Source organism: Echeneis naucrates, chromosome 17 (assembly GCF_900963305.1).
Source record: "Echeneis naucrates chromosome 17, fEcheNa1.1, whole genome shotgun sequence".
Classification (NCBI taxonomy): Eukaryota; Metazoa; Chordata; class Actinopteri; order Carangiformes; family Echeneidae; genus Echeneis; species Echeneis naucrates.
The window spans coordinates 21,963,078-21,975,096 of NC_042527.1; the positions used below are offsets into that span (position 1 = coordinate 21,963,078).

A 12,019-nucleotide genomic window follows, 5' to 3' on the forward strand; every position below is an offset into this window, starting at 1 on the left:
GAAATGTCCAGTCACAGTTATTATCTCGGAGCAACACTCACTAGAGAAAACCCAAAGGCTCTCCACCTCCTGTTATATTTATACAGGTGAAGTTTCCAGGTGCAACTCTTTTGGAAAATATAGGTTTCTTTTTTTCTGACATAGTGACTGGAAACACAAAATCCCACTTCGCACAGGTGATGTTCGGATTTGTTTTATTCATCACTTCTACAACACATTGTTTGTCGATCGTTGTAGGTATTGTTTGTAGTGTCGGTCTAGGACCCATACACACTACACAAGCACTTTTAGTCGTGTTTGCAGCTTGTTCTACCGTAAGTAACCAGTTGTTGCTTTGTCCTGAAATACCTGTTATAACTTGGAACCATTCATCGACTTTTATCTCACCATCATGGTTAACAGCACTTTTGGGGCCAGTCGTGAGGCCTCCTATGGTTTCATTTTTCTGTTCCGTTTTTTCTGCTTCAGCGGGGGTGGTCATATTAGGGCCCCTTGGGGTGGCTTCCACAGGTACCATACTAACAGAAAGGTTATTATAAGGAATATGGTCGCTACCCATCCTCCGATGGCCCGTGCTAACCACTTAGGAGACATTTTAGTTGAAAATCGACCTCCCCGATCGGAGCTTTCAACTGAAATGACCTTTTTACAGTGCGTTAAATGAATCCTTGTTGATCTTTCTGTTTCTTCAATACATTTCTTTAATCTATTCTTTATAGTTCCATTCATTCTTTCTACCAGGCCTGCACTTTGAGGATGATAAGCACAATGATTCTTTAGATCGATGTGGAACATTATTCCAAACTTTTTTACTGATTTACAAAATGTGTGCCGTTATCACTATATATTTTCTCAGGAATTCCGTATCTTGGTATTATGTCTTTACACAGTGCCTTAGCTACTGTTATCGCATCTGGATGTTTTGTTGGAAAAAGCTCTATCCATTTTGAAAAGGCGTCTATTATGACTAGACAGTATTTCTTTCCCTCACTTTGATGTAGCTCTATAAAGTCCATATGGATACTTTGGAATGGATATTGAGGTGTAGGGAATCGTCCTCTACGTGGCCTTAAATTCCCTTGAGGGTTGTGTCTTGCACATGTTAAACATGATGAATAAGAGTTAAATCCATAAGTGGTATAATACTGATGTATCTGTCCTACCATCCCTCCTGTTGAGACATGTGTCACACCATGGCTCAATATTGCCGCCCACTTGTATAAATTTTTAGGTAGGCTAGGTTTGCTGTCTGGTCATACAAACATGTCGTTTAGTAACTTCGCTCCATTTTTTAAACATATATCTTTTTCTGATTGTCTGTGTCTTTTAGTGTAGTGTCCTCTAAAGTTGTACATTCTTCCACAGTCAGCACTTGGACCTGTCCTGCTGCTGCTGCTTTTGCTATTTTATCTGCAAATGCATTTCCTAGAGAAACTTCATCTGTGCCTGTCATATGAGCTGCACATTTACATATTGCAACGGCTGCCATGACTGCTCTGACACAGTGTGGTAGCGCACAGGCCACGCTTTGACGAGAAATATGCAATTGGCTTCATTTTAGCACCATGCTGTTGCACCAGTACAGAAGTCATGAAGTGGCCTTTACAGTCCACCATTTGAATAAAAAGTTTATTATAGTCTGGTAATGCTAGCGCTGTACTGGAAACCAACACTTGTTTTATCTTACAGAATGCTTCTTCTGACTCTCTGGTCCAGCATAAGGGTGAGGTCATCTTTAAATCTTCTTCATACATTAGCTTATTTAAAGGTGCGGTTATGTCTGCATAGTTTGGCACCCAGTTTCTGCAGTAATTTGTTTGGCCAAAGAATGACATCATTTGCTTTTTTGTTAATGGTTTAGGAGCTTGGAGGATAGCGGTTTTTCTGTCTTCCACTATTGTTCTTCCTCCAGCACTCAGATTATGTCCTAAGAGATTAACTGAACACTCTGGAAACATCAAAATAGACAGCTGGCATGTCTGTCCTTGGGGGTCTCTCAAGCACAATGGTTCTGACTCGGCTACTTCAGTTAACTTTCCACTAGCAGATCGCTAAGCTTGGAGTTTGGTATCATTTCTTTGCCCGTTGTTCTACACGCCCCCGGATCACACAGGAAAACAATGCTTTTGCCATTCACATATAAAGTTACCTCTGGTTTTGCTGTGTTTAATGCTAGTAGGTCTTGGAGATTTAGGATCTCCTCAGCTCCTAATGAGTCCTCCTCATCAATTTTTTTTTATCTGACTGGCCTAGTCATTTCAACTCGCCACTTTTTTGTGGACAGTTTCTGGCAATATGTCCCTCTCTTCCACAACACCAACACTCTCTTGGGTTTTGTTGATATCATCCTCTGTAACTTCCTCCTCGGCCTCTGCCTCTAAAACCTCCTCCTCCTCTGTATCCACCACATCCTTGGCCTCTGCCACTATCTTGGTAGAACACCTCTCCCTCTTTTTCCTCTTCTCTCTCCTGATAAAACACTCCCCCTGCCTTTCCACCTTTTTTCTCCTTTGTTACTTTTTCTGCATGGAGGGCATGGTTAACATAGTCCTCCATGGTCCCTGTAGCGAATCCTATGTAATGTTTATTAACCCAGCAACGTATTCCATCTTTCAATCCTGCATGGAGAGCATTTTTTAATTGTTGCTGGAATTCCCCATTTGAATTCCCATCATCTTGCAATCCACTGTGGATTTTGAATTTAGTTGTCATTCTTATCTTGTATTCTTCAAAGGGTTCATCCTCCTTTTGTTTTACTCTACCTATCTCGGTGTAGTTAGCTATATGTCTAAACCGTAGAGTAACTCCGTCATTTAGGTCTCGTACACGGTTATTCAACTCTGGATCATCATGAGCCAGGGGACGGCCATTTAGGCCCAAAGGATGCCATTGGTCCCTGATATAGTGCCAGTCTGGTCCTGGTGCCTGCATCCAAACCTGTTGTACTTCTTGTCCGTTCAGGTGATAAGAATGTCGCAAATTTTCCATATCCTGAACGAACTGTGTGACATCCTCCTTATGGGAGGTTACTCCTTCTATGGCCTTCTTTACATCGTCTATAGTCCAGGTCCTATAGACTAGAATGACGGGGTTGTTAACATCGTCAACATTTGGATCTTCTACCTCAATCATTGGATAAGTCCCTACCTCATCCTGCTGTATTACCGGCGGAGATTTCCCATTATTTTGGACCAGTCTCCGACTCCTCCTCAAGATCGAGTATTTCTAAAGGTTTCTGTTGGTCCATCATATGGTGGTAACTCACTTAAGTCTGGGTAAAGTCCTGGTCCTGGTCCTGAGGGAGCTGGACCTGCAGCTCCCCCCTCGGCCCCTTGGCCTAAGTCTCTGTCGTCTCTAGGTCGTCTCTAGGTCCTGTCTCATTGTCTTCTTTTCTCTGATACATTAAATTTTACATTTTTCACGGTCTTCATCTTTATCTTTTTGTCTACGTTCCTGTTCTGTTTTTTTTTTTTTTATTATTTTACTTTGTCCTGCCACTTTCATCCAGTACTCTGTTTCTTCATAACCTTCCTGCTTCATTTTTTTTGGATTCTTCTTAGTTTTTTTGTAATACTTTCTTGTAATACACTTATCTTTTGTGTATTTAATTTTCCATCGAAATTGTGTTTTACGATCCATCTGTCTAACTTTTTATTTTTACAGGGATCCTGTTCTATCAATTTCCAATCTTGACACTGCAATTTATCTCTTGGTTTTTCTTTACTCGACCCCTTCCCCATTTTAATAATTTGGTTCGACCTTTGCAACACTTAGGGTATTCTAGAGGTCGATTTTTATCAGTGGGGTAGTCTCTCAATTTCCTGTTGTGGTAATTCTCACTTCAACTCTTTGGAGTGGAGAATTCTTGCCTTTGCATCCACACCAGTTGACTACTTACAAATCCCACTGTTTTATATGAGACGAAATACCTCGTGGTATGTCAATCTCCTTTCACACTCACATTCACTCTCCTACTCGGACATTAAGGGTGCACACCAGGACTCCGTCATCCTCTGCAGAGACTCCCTTGGTCTCTCTACGGGACTCCCTTGGTCCCTCTTAAAACTCTTGAGACTCCCTTGGTCTCTCTTATTCTTTACCTGCCAGTGTCTAGAATATTCAGGGCTTGTTTACGCGCAATGACCCCCAGTCATTCACCGTGGCCACTCACTCTTTTTAAGTCAAGACTCAACTCACCTCCGTTGTCTTTCCCCTCTCGGACTCCCGTCAACCTTTGGATCCCTCCGGTCTGTTGGGATCCGTCTCGAAGGACCAAGTTAATGTCAGGTTTAAGCCACCTAGAACATTATTAAACACACAGGGAAGAAAGACAAAGGACAACAGCGCTCATTTTTACTTGCAAGGGGAACAGACAGAGATGTTCAGTTACATTCTCTACCTGCTCTGACGTATCTCTTCCATTCTCCCCTCTTTATTTCCTTTGGGTGGTCCTTAGGTACATGATGTTGCAGCTCTAAAGGTGGGAACACACAGCTGCAACGTAGTGGATGAATAGATGCTTGTTGAATAATCATATTCAAGTTACGCCTCTGAAACATGACACACAAACACACTGAGGAGCTAGTTCATAACCGAAGTAATCTGGTTTCTGCCTCCTCCCTGTCTTCATGTTCCTCTTCGAAGGTCGTTGCTTATCTTCCAGAGGTATGATCTCAGTTCCTGTGAGAAAAACACAAGTTTCTGCATTCCTGCAGGGTCAGTAAAAGTAGAGCAATACTGTGATAATCATTTTATGTACATTTATTCTAACGCTAAACTAAATAGACTATATTCACTTACGCATTTACGAGTTCTGCAATTTTTTGCCATTTTCCTCTCTGGCCTTGTTTGTCGAAACAGTGTTGCTTATTGCTGTTAATATAGCTCTGAATTCATTGGAACTCTCAATAACAACTATCTGATCCTCTTGGGTGAAATAGGCAGCACGTGATTACTCCATTTTTCTGATGAAATAGTGTCAAATGACGCCTAAATGTCCTGTTTTATGTGAACGCACACAGAGCCTGATGAGGAAAGCCTGCGTCGACAAATCAAGTTGATAACCACCGTCATGATACTCGTTATCTCTGGTTGGAGCCAGCTCAGCCCAAGAAAGCCCGGCTCTGCTGAGCTTCCTACGTAGGATACCGCTCTGGACTCCCCCGTCGCTCTGGACTCTCACCTCCATCACTGCTCCTCTGTCACAGTGAGATCCTTGCAGATGGTCCATCATGTGGCCTCCTGTCTGGTCTCTGATAATCCAGAATGACTCATGTGACTGAGCTCTTCTTCACCCTCCACTGATCCTCCCTCCAACCATCACTGCCTGAATCCTGTTCCAGTCACTGATGCTGCCCTCAGAGAGACTTCTGGGTCTGAACCATCTACTTCAGCTCAGTCAAGCCTCACACTTTTTCTTGCTGCTGCTGCTTCCTCCGAGGAATGTCGTCTGGATTTACCGTCCCTGGACACAAAACCATGTCAGTCCAGACTCTGTTCATCTGCTCAGACTCCTTAATATGAGTCTGTAGAACTGAGCAGGATCTGCTCTGAAGCTTTAGTGATGTCCCTCACTGATGGATGAGTTCTGTCTCTGTTGTCTTTCTGCGGTTCATGGAGTCTTTGTGTTTGAAGCCTCATCCAGGTGGTCTGTCACTGATGTGGATCCTCCCACAGTGTTTGATGAGCAGCTGAACCACAGTGACTCTGATAAAACAGGAATTAGCAGAATCCATCTGATATGAAGCTGTGGTTTGAAAACCACTTCCCTCCTCTTTGAAGAGGACTCAGATATCAGTGTTCAGGTTTTTGTGCAGCCTCTCCTACACTTTGTATCACTGTGTTTCTAGAGCACAGTAGTAGAGAGCTGTGTCTGCCAGGGTTAGTCCACTGATGGTCAGTTCAGTTGATGTGTCTGTTGTTTTGGAGGCATATTTATTCGGTGAAGGATTATATTCACTTGTGGATCCCTTTGCTCCTTTCAAGAGAATGAACTGAGGGGCCTGAAGGTCTGAATCATGTCTGTACCAGTAAAGCCAAACATTATCTTCTGTTGTCTGATATTGACAGCTGAGTGTGACAGTTCCTCCTTCTCTCTCACTGACTTCTTCTCTCACAGGAAAGATTCGGTGTTGAGCTTTTATTCCTGAAAAAGTGCAGAAAATGAAGCCATTAGACTGACATTGTCCATGAGGCTGAGAGGAGCAGACAGGGGGAAATGTCACCGTACAGTTTTACTCTGTGGACACAAACAGCTCAACTGTAGCCCACATCATCTCTAGATTGTACAGGACTTCATGACAAAGACACATTATTGTGCGTGACCAAATGGAGGTGAAACATGTTGTTGATCCAGCAGGCTGACTCAGACTCTCATTAGTTGTCAAACTCACCTGTGAAGTCAGAGAAAAACAAAAAGAGGTAAAGCAACATGTCTTTGGAGTAGTTGAAGCCAAACAGACAGCAGATGAACAAAGTTCTTCCACTGCAGTAGAATGAACAAACTAAACAGCCTCTCTGCTGCACAGCCCTTCTCCTCAACTTCAAGCTGACTGTGCTTTTACTTCCTCCAACATTTCTGCTCACCTCATTGGCTGAGCTGGACTCCAGTGGGCGGAGCCAGGTCATCAGCTCTGAGCTCTGACGTTTGTGTCATCAGTCTTTTCTCAGTCAGAGACTCCCTCTAGTGGATGTTGTGGAGTATTGTGTTGTCTTTGCTCCAGAGGTTTTTGTACAGAGTTGTGTTGTTTCCTGTCACTGTGGGCTGCAGAGCACAGTAGTACACAGCAGAGTCTGACACCTGAAGCTTCTGGATCTTCAGAGGAACTGACTTGTTCTTGATCTCAGCATGAAATCTCTTTTGGTCGAGCTCTGGAGCTTTGTCTACATTTTTAGCGTAACATCTCAGCATGTACTGTGGGAAGCTGTTAGCTTCTTGTTTGTACCAGAACAAATAGGGAAATTAGTCCGTTGTCTCAAATTCACAGTCCAGTGTAACTGTGTCTCCTTCAGCTGCAGTCACATCTTCTGGTCGCTGGATCACTCGGTCTTCTCCTTTACACTCTGAGGAAGAACAGAACATGCAGAGGAAGAGATGAATCAATACAGATGATTGATGGAAGGAGAACAGTCAGCAGAATCGATGTGACTTTCCCTGATCATTGTCACTTGGTAACAAATGTCAGCAGAAATGATCTGCTCTGGTTTTCTGTAGCATCAACATGAACAGCTCAGTAATATGTTCAAGTGTTTGAAGGAAACTTGTTGTACTTTGTGTCTTACCAAAGAAAAGAGCAGCAAGAATAATCCACAGCCAAAGTTCCATCTCTACAACCAGGTTTAAATCACCAGGAGAAAGTAGCTGATGTTCAACATCCAGTCTGACAGATGTTCTCTTCACAGAACTCTGAGAGGACCTCAGGCTCCGCCTACTCCATGATGTCACTGAAGAACTAGCATATCTGACCAAGACAAATCATTTATGGATCGTATAATCCAAAGTCAGGAAATTGCAGAGGCTATAGATCACATGAAAAGAGGGAAACCTGCAGGTCCGGATGGACTCCCAATTGATATTTATAAACTATTTAAAAACAAACTGATAAGTCCACTGAAGAATATGTATGAAGAATCTTTTCAGAATACCCTGACCGCCTCTCTGAGGAATGCACTTATTACCTTGATATTAAAACCTGACAAACCTCCTTCTCAATGTGAGTCTTACAGGCCCCTTTCCTTATTGCATTCTAAGGTTTTGGCACTCAGGCTTGAGAAATTCCTCCCTTCTCTAATCCATGCTGACCAAAATGGATTTATAAAAAACCGTCAAGCATACTACAATATTAGAAGAACTTTAAATATAATTAATGAAAAGAAAGTCTCCAGACACATGCATTCTGTGGTTGGACGCTGAGAAGGCTTTCGACAGAGTTGAGTGGCCGTACCTATTTGAAGTACTCTCCAGCTTTGGTTTTGGTGCTTACTTCAGACAATGGGTCAAACCTTTATACTCAGAAACATGCACAGAGATTATGACCAAAAACTACATTTCCAAACCATTCCATCTCCACCATGGGACCCTACAGGGATGTTCCCATCCCCCCTACTTTTTGTTTTAGCATTTGAACCCGTTGCCATCTCCATTAGGAATCATCCTGTTATTGAAGGAATTCAAATAGCAGATGTGGAACATCGCATAGCCTTGTTCGCAGATGATACATTACTCTATCTGACGAACTTGGAGCAATCTTTGTCAGCCCTTACAGAGGAGATTACTAAAGTCTTCAGGATACAAAGTTAAAACCAAATCATCTCTGCTCTTCCTCAACAAACAAGAACGTCTCCACTCCACGATCCGACACCCATTTCTGAATACGCCTCAAGGATTTAAATATCTTGGCCTCTTTCTTACCCCCAATCTAAATTAGTTTGTCTCGGCCAATTACAATCCAGTCATTTCTGAAACCAAAGAATCTCTAAACAGATGGATTTCTCTCCCCTTATCGATAATTGGATGCATAAGTGTTCCTGCAACACCTGCTGGTCCCATATAGCATGAATTCTGTATTACAGCTCAACTCCATGAACTTCATGCAACAACATTTTCCTGCCTACACCCCCCCCCCCCCCCTCCAATGCCTGTCTCTCTCTCTCTCTCTCTCTCTCTCTCTCTCTCTCTCTCTCTCTCTCTCTCTCTCTCTCTCTCTCTCTCTCTCTCTCTCTCTCTCTCCCACTCTCAACCCAACCGGTCGAGGCAGATGGCCGCCCCCCCTGAGCCTGGTTCTGCTCAAGGTTTCTGCCTCTTAAAGGAGGTTTTTCCTTGCCACTGTTGCCAAGTGCTTGCTCATCGGGGGATCTGTTGGGTCTCTTTAAATAAATTTATAAAGAATTTGGTCTAGACCTGCTCTATATGTAAAGTGCCTTGATGTAACTTTGTTATGATTTGGCGCTATACAAATAAATCTGATTTGATTTGATTTGATTTGAAGTGCCTTTAAAATGAATATCATTATGAAATTAAAGATCAGTTCAACATTCCACAAACACACTTTTTTAAATATCGACAATTGCAAAGTTTTCTTCTCGCTAAATTAAACCACTCGTCTAACTGTCCCCTCTAACAATGTTAGAACAGTTTGTAACTCGACCTCAGCAAAGCAAAGGCCAGATCTGTACACTTTACAATCTATTTCTGTCTCATTCTAGAGAGTCCTCTGACTCAAAGAGGAGATTGTGGAGTGAGGACTTAAAGGAATATGTGTTGGATAACAAATGGAGCCAGATTTGCTCAAAGGCCCAGAAACTCAAATTAATACAATATGACTGGATGATGAGGACCTACATTACCCCAGTAAAACGTCATAAATTTAAACCAGATATTCCAGACACTTGGAATGTGAGAAGATAAAAACATTCTGGAAAGAAGTATTACAGATAATTTCCCAAATAATTTCCAGACCTATCCCTATCTCCCCTAAACTCTGTATCTTGGGCCTCTACCCAGAAAACCTTTCTTTAAAATCAAACTAAATCAAACTGATAAACCTTTGTCTTGCCCATTCAAAACGTCTCATCGCTATGAACTGGAAGAATACATCATGTCCCCCTATTAGTCATTGGCTTAATGAGTTATCATTATGTATAGCTTTAGAGAAGCTAACTTAAAGTATCCAACAAAACTCAGCGGTAACATGGACATAGAAAATAAAATGGTTCCTCAGACCGATCCCTGAGGAAAACCACGACAGGGGACCAGGATCTGATAGAAATTCTCCTCCAGAGACTGAGAAGGACCGATCAGTGAGACAGTAGGAGAACTGCTGCAGTGACACTGGAGTTCATCACAACTGTGTCTCATGAGAGAGAAGACTCTGGACTGGATCATTAGAAACCAGAGAAGGTTCTCAGTCAGAGACTCCCTCTAGTGGATGTTGTGGAGTATTGTGTTGTCTTTGCTCCAGAGGTTTTTGTACAGAGTTGTGTTGTTTCCTGTCACTGTGGGCCTCACAGCACAGTAGTACACAGCAGAGTCTGACACTGCAGCAGAGGAGATGTTCATCTGGATCTGCTTTTGTTCCACTTTTATCTCCATTCCATCAATTTTACCGTTTGCCCCTGAACCTGTTCCTGAGTGAGAGATGATGAACTCTGGTGGTTTTCCTGGATATTGTCGATACCAGAAGAAGAAATCACTCCCAGTTGGATCTTTGGAGTAATTGTAGGACAGAGTGACAGAGCTGCCTTCTGAACTGGACTCTTCAGTCTTGACTGGATTCAGTTCTTGACAGCTGACACCTGAAGAAACAGAGAAATGTTGTTAAAGACCATGTTGAACTCTGATTGTGTGTTCCAGTGGTTTCTAACCAACAGATCCTCTGAACTCATTTATTCCTCCTGCTTGAACTCACCTTTTAGTATGATGAGAAACAAAGGAACCATCCCACAGTGATGCAGTGAGAGCATCTTCAGACACTCTGACTTGTGTTTTCTTTAGATATTGAATGAATCTGACGGTGGCAGATGTTTTCTCTTCTGCTCTTTGACAGTGTTGCTCCTCCTCATATCACTGTATGTCATCAGCCGACAAGTTCAGAGATCAGGAGGAGGAAGCTTTGGGCTGTTTGGAGAAGGAACACTTCATCCAGATGTCACCAGTTTGGGTGGAAACAACAAGTCACCTCATTGGCTGAGCTGGACTCCAGTGGGCGGAGCCAGGTCATCAGCTCTGAGCTCTGACGTTTGTGTCATCAGTCTTTTCTCAGTCAGAGACTCCCTCTAGTGGATGTTGTGGAGTATTGTGTTGTCTTTGCTCCAGAGGTTTTTGTACAGAGTTGTGTTGTTTCCTGTCACTGTGGGCTGCAGAGCACAGTAGTACACAGCAGAGTCTGACACCTGAAGCTTCTGGATCTTCAGAGGAACTGATCTTAGGTCAGAATTCAGACTGGATGAAAATCTCTCCTTGAAGTGCTCTTCTGTGTTTCCTTCATCCAGTTTGAAGCGGCTCAGGATGAATTTGGGGCTCTGGTTTCCATCCTGTCTGTACCAGTAGAGAGATGGACCGGTCCTGCTGCTGTTGTATCCACAGTGAAGTGTCACTGCCTCTCCTTCAGCAGCAGTCACGTCTCCTTGTGGTTGCACCACGTTGTCTTTTTGTGCTCTGCATTCTGTAAAACACCAACAAACAGTATCAGTGTTTGAATGGAAGAATCATGTCAGTGTTGGATTGATATCACAGAAACAGAGCAGTGTTCATACCACGGCACAGAGCAGCCAGCAGCACTGAGATGAACAGAGCCTTCATATCTGCAGTGTGGAGTCACTGTGAGCTCCAGCAAGTATAAAGCAGACTGTGGACTCTGAGTGTTCATCAACACTAAGGTGGAGGATTAGAAGGAGGAGCCTGATCACAGGGACAGGACTCTGTGGGGGACAGGAGTCTGTTGGGGACGGGACTCTGTGGGGGACAGGAGTCTGTGGGGGACAGGACTCTGTGGGGGACAGGAGTCTGTTGGGGACAGGTCTCTGTTGGGGACAGGAGTCTGTTGATGTTGATGTTGATTTGATCTTTTATTTTGAGCTTAAAATCAGATAGTGATATCAGTACAGGAAAAAGAAAATATTCATACCTAAATCCAGAATATACCTAACAAACAATTCGGACAGCTCAAAAAGGAGTAGGAAGAAGTTAAAAAAACTTTTTTAATCCTCCCATCTCCTTTATCTAGTTATAAAACAGTATCATACCACAGTTGTGATATGTTAACTGGTCCGAGCAGCTGAGGCGACCAAACTGAGGAGACCCAGACGAGATCTGAAGCACAGAAGTCTTTGACATCGGTGTGTACACATTTTTTGTGTCTGCTAAAGTCGACCTTACCTTGACTCACACCCTCAACCTCTGATACCCTGTCGAACCATGGCTTTAATGTGGAGTCCTCTTGCTGCAGTGCTGCTATATCAGAAGGAATGTGGAAATCCAAAGACTGGTTGGGTTGTGCTGCTCCCTCACACTCATCCCTGG

General features: G+C 43.1%; 2 gene segments (V, D, J or C); both read right to left on the reverse strand.

The window, feature by feature from the left end:
* Positions 1–9,383: 9,383 nt before the first annotated feature.
* On the reverse strand, positions 9,384–10,598 carry LOC115057309 (T cell receptor alpha variable 3-like). The segment is given in 2 exon segments: positions 9,384–10,293; positions 10,407–10,598. Coding segments are annotated over 2 exon segments (429 nt in total).
* Positions 10,599–10,675: 77 nt separating this feature from the next.
* LOC115057308 (T cell receptor alpha variable 18-like) lies at positions 10,676–11,348 on the reverse strand. The segment is given in 2 exon segments: positions 10,676–11,162; positions 11,254–11,348. Coding segments are annotated over 2 exon segments (435 nt in total).
* Positions 11,349–12,019: the final 671 nt, after the last annotated feature.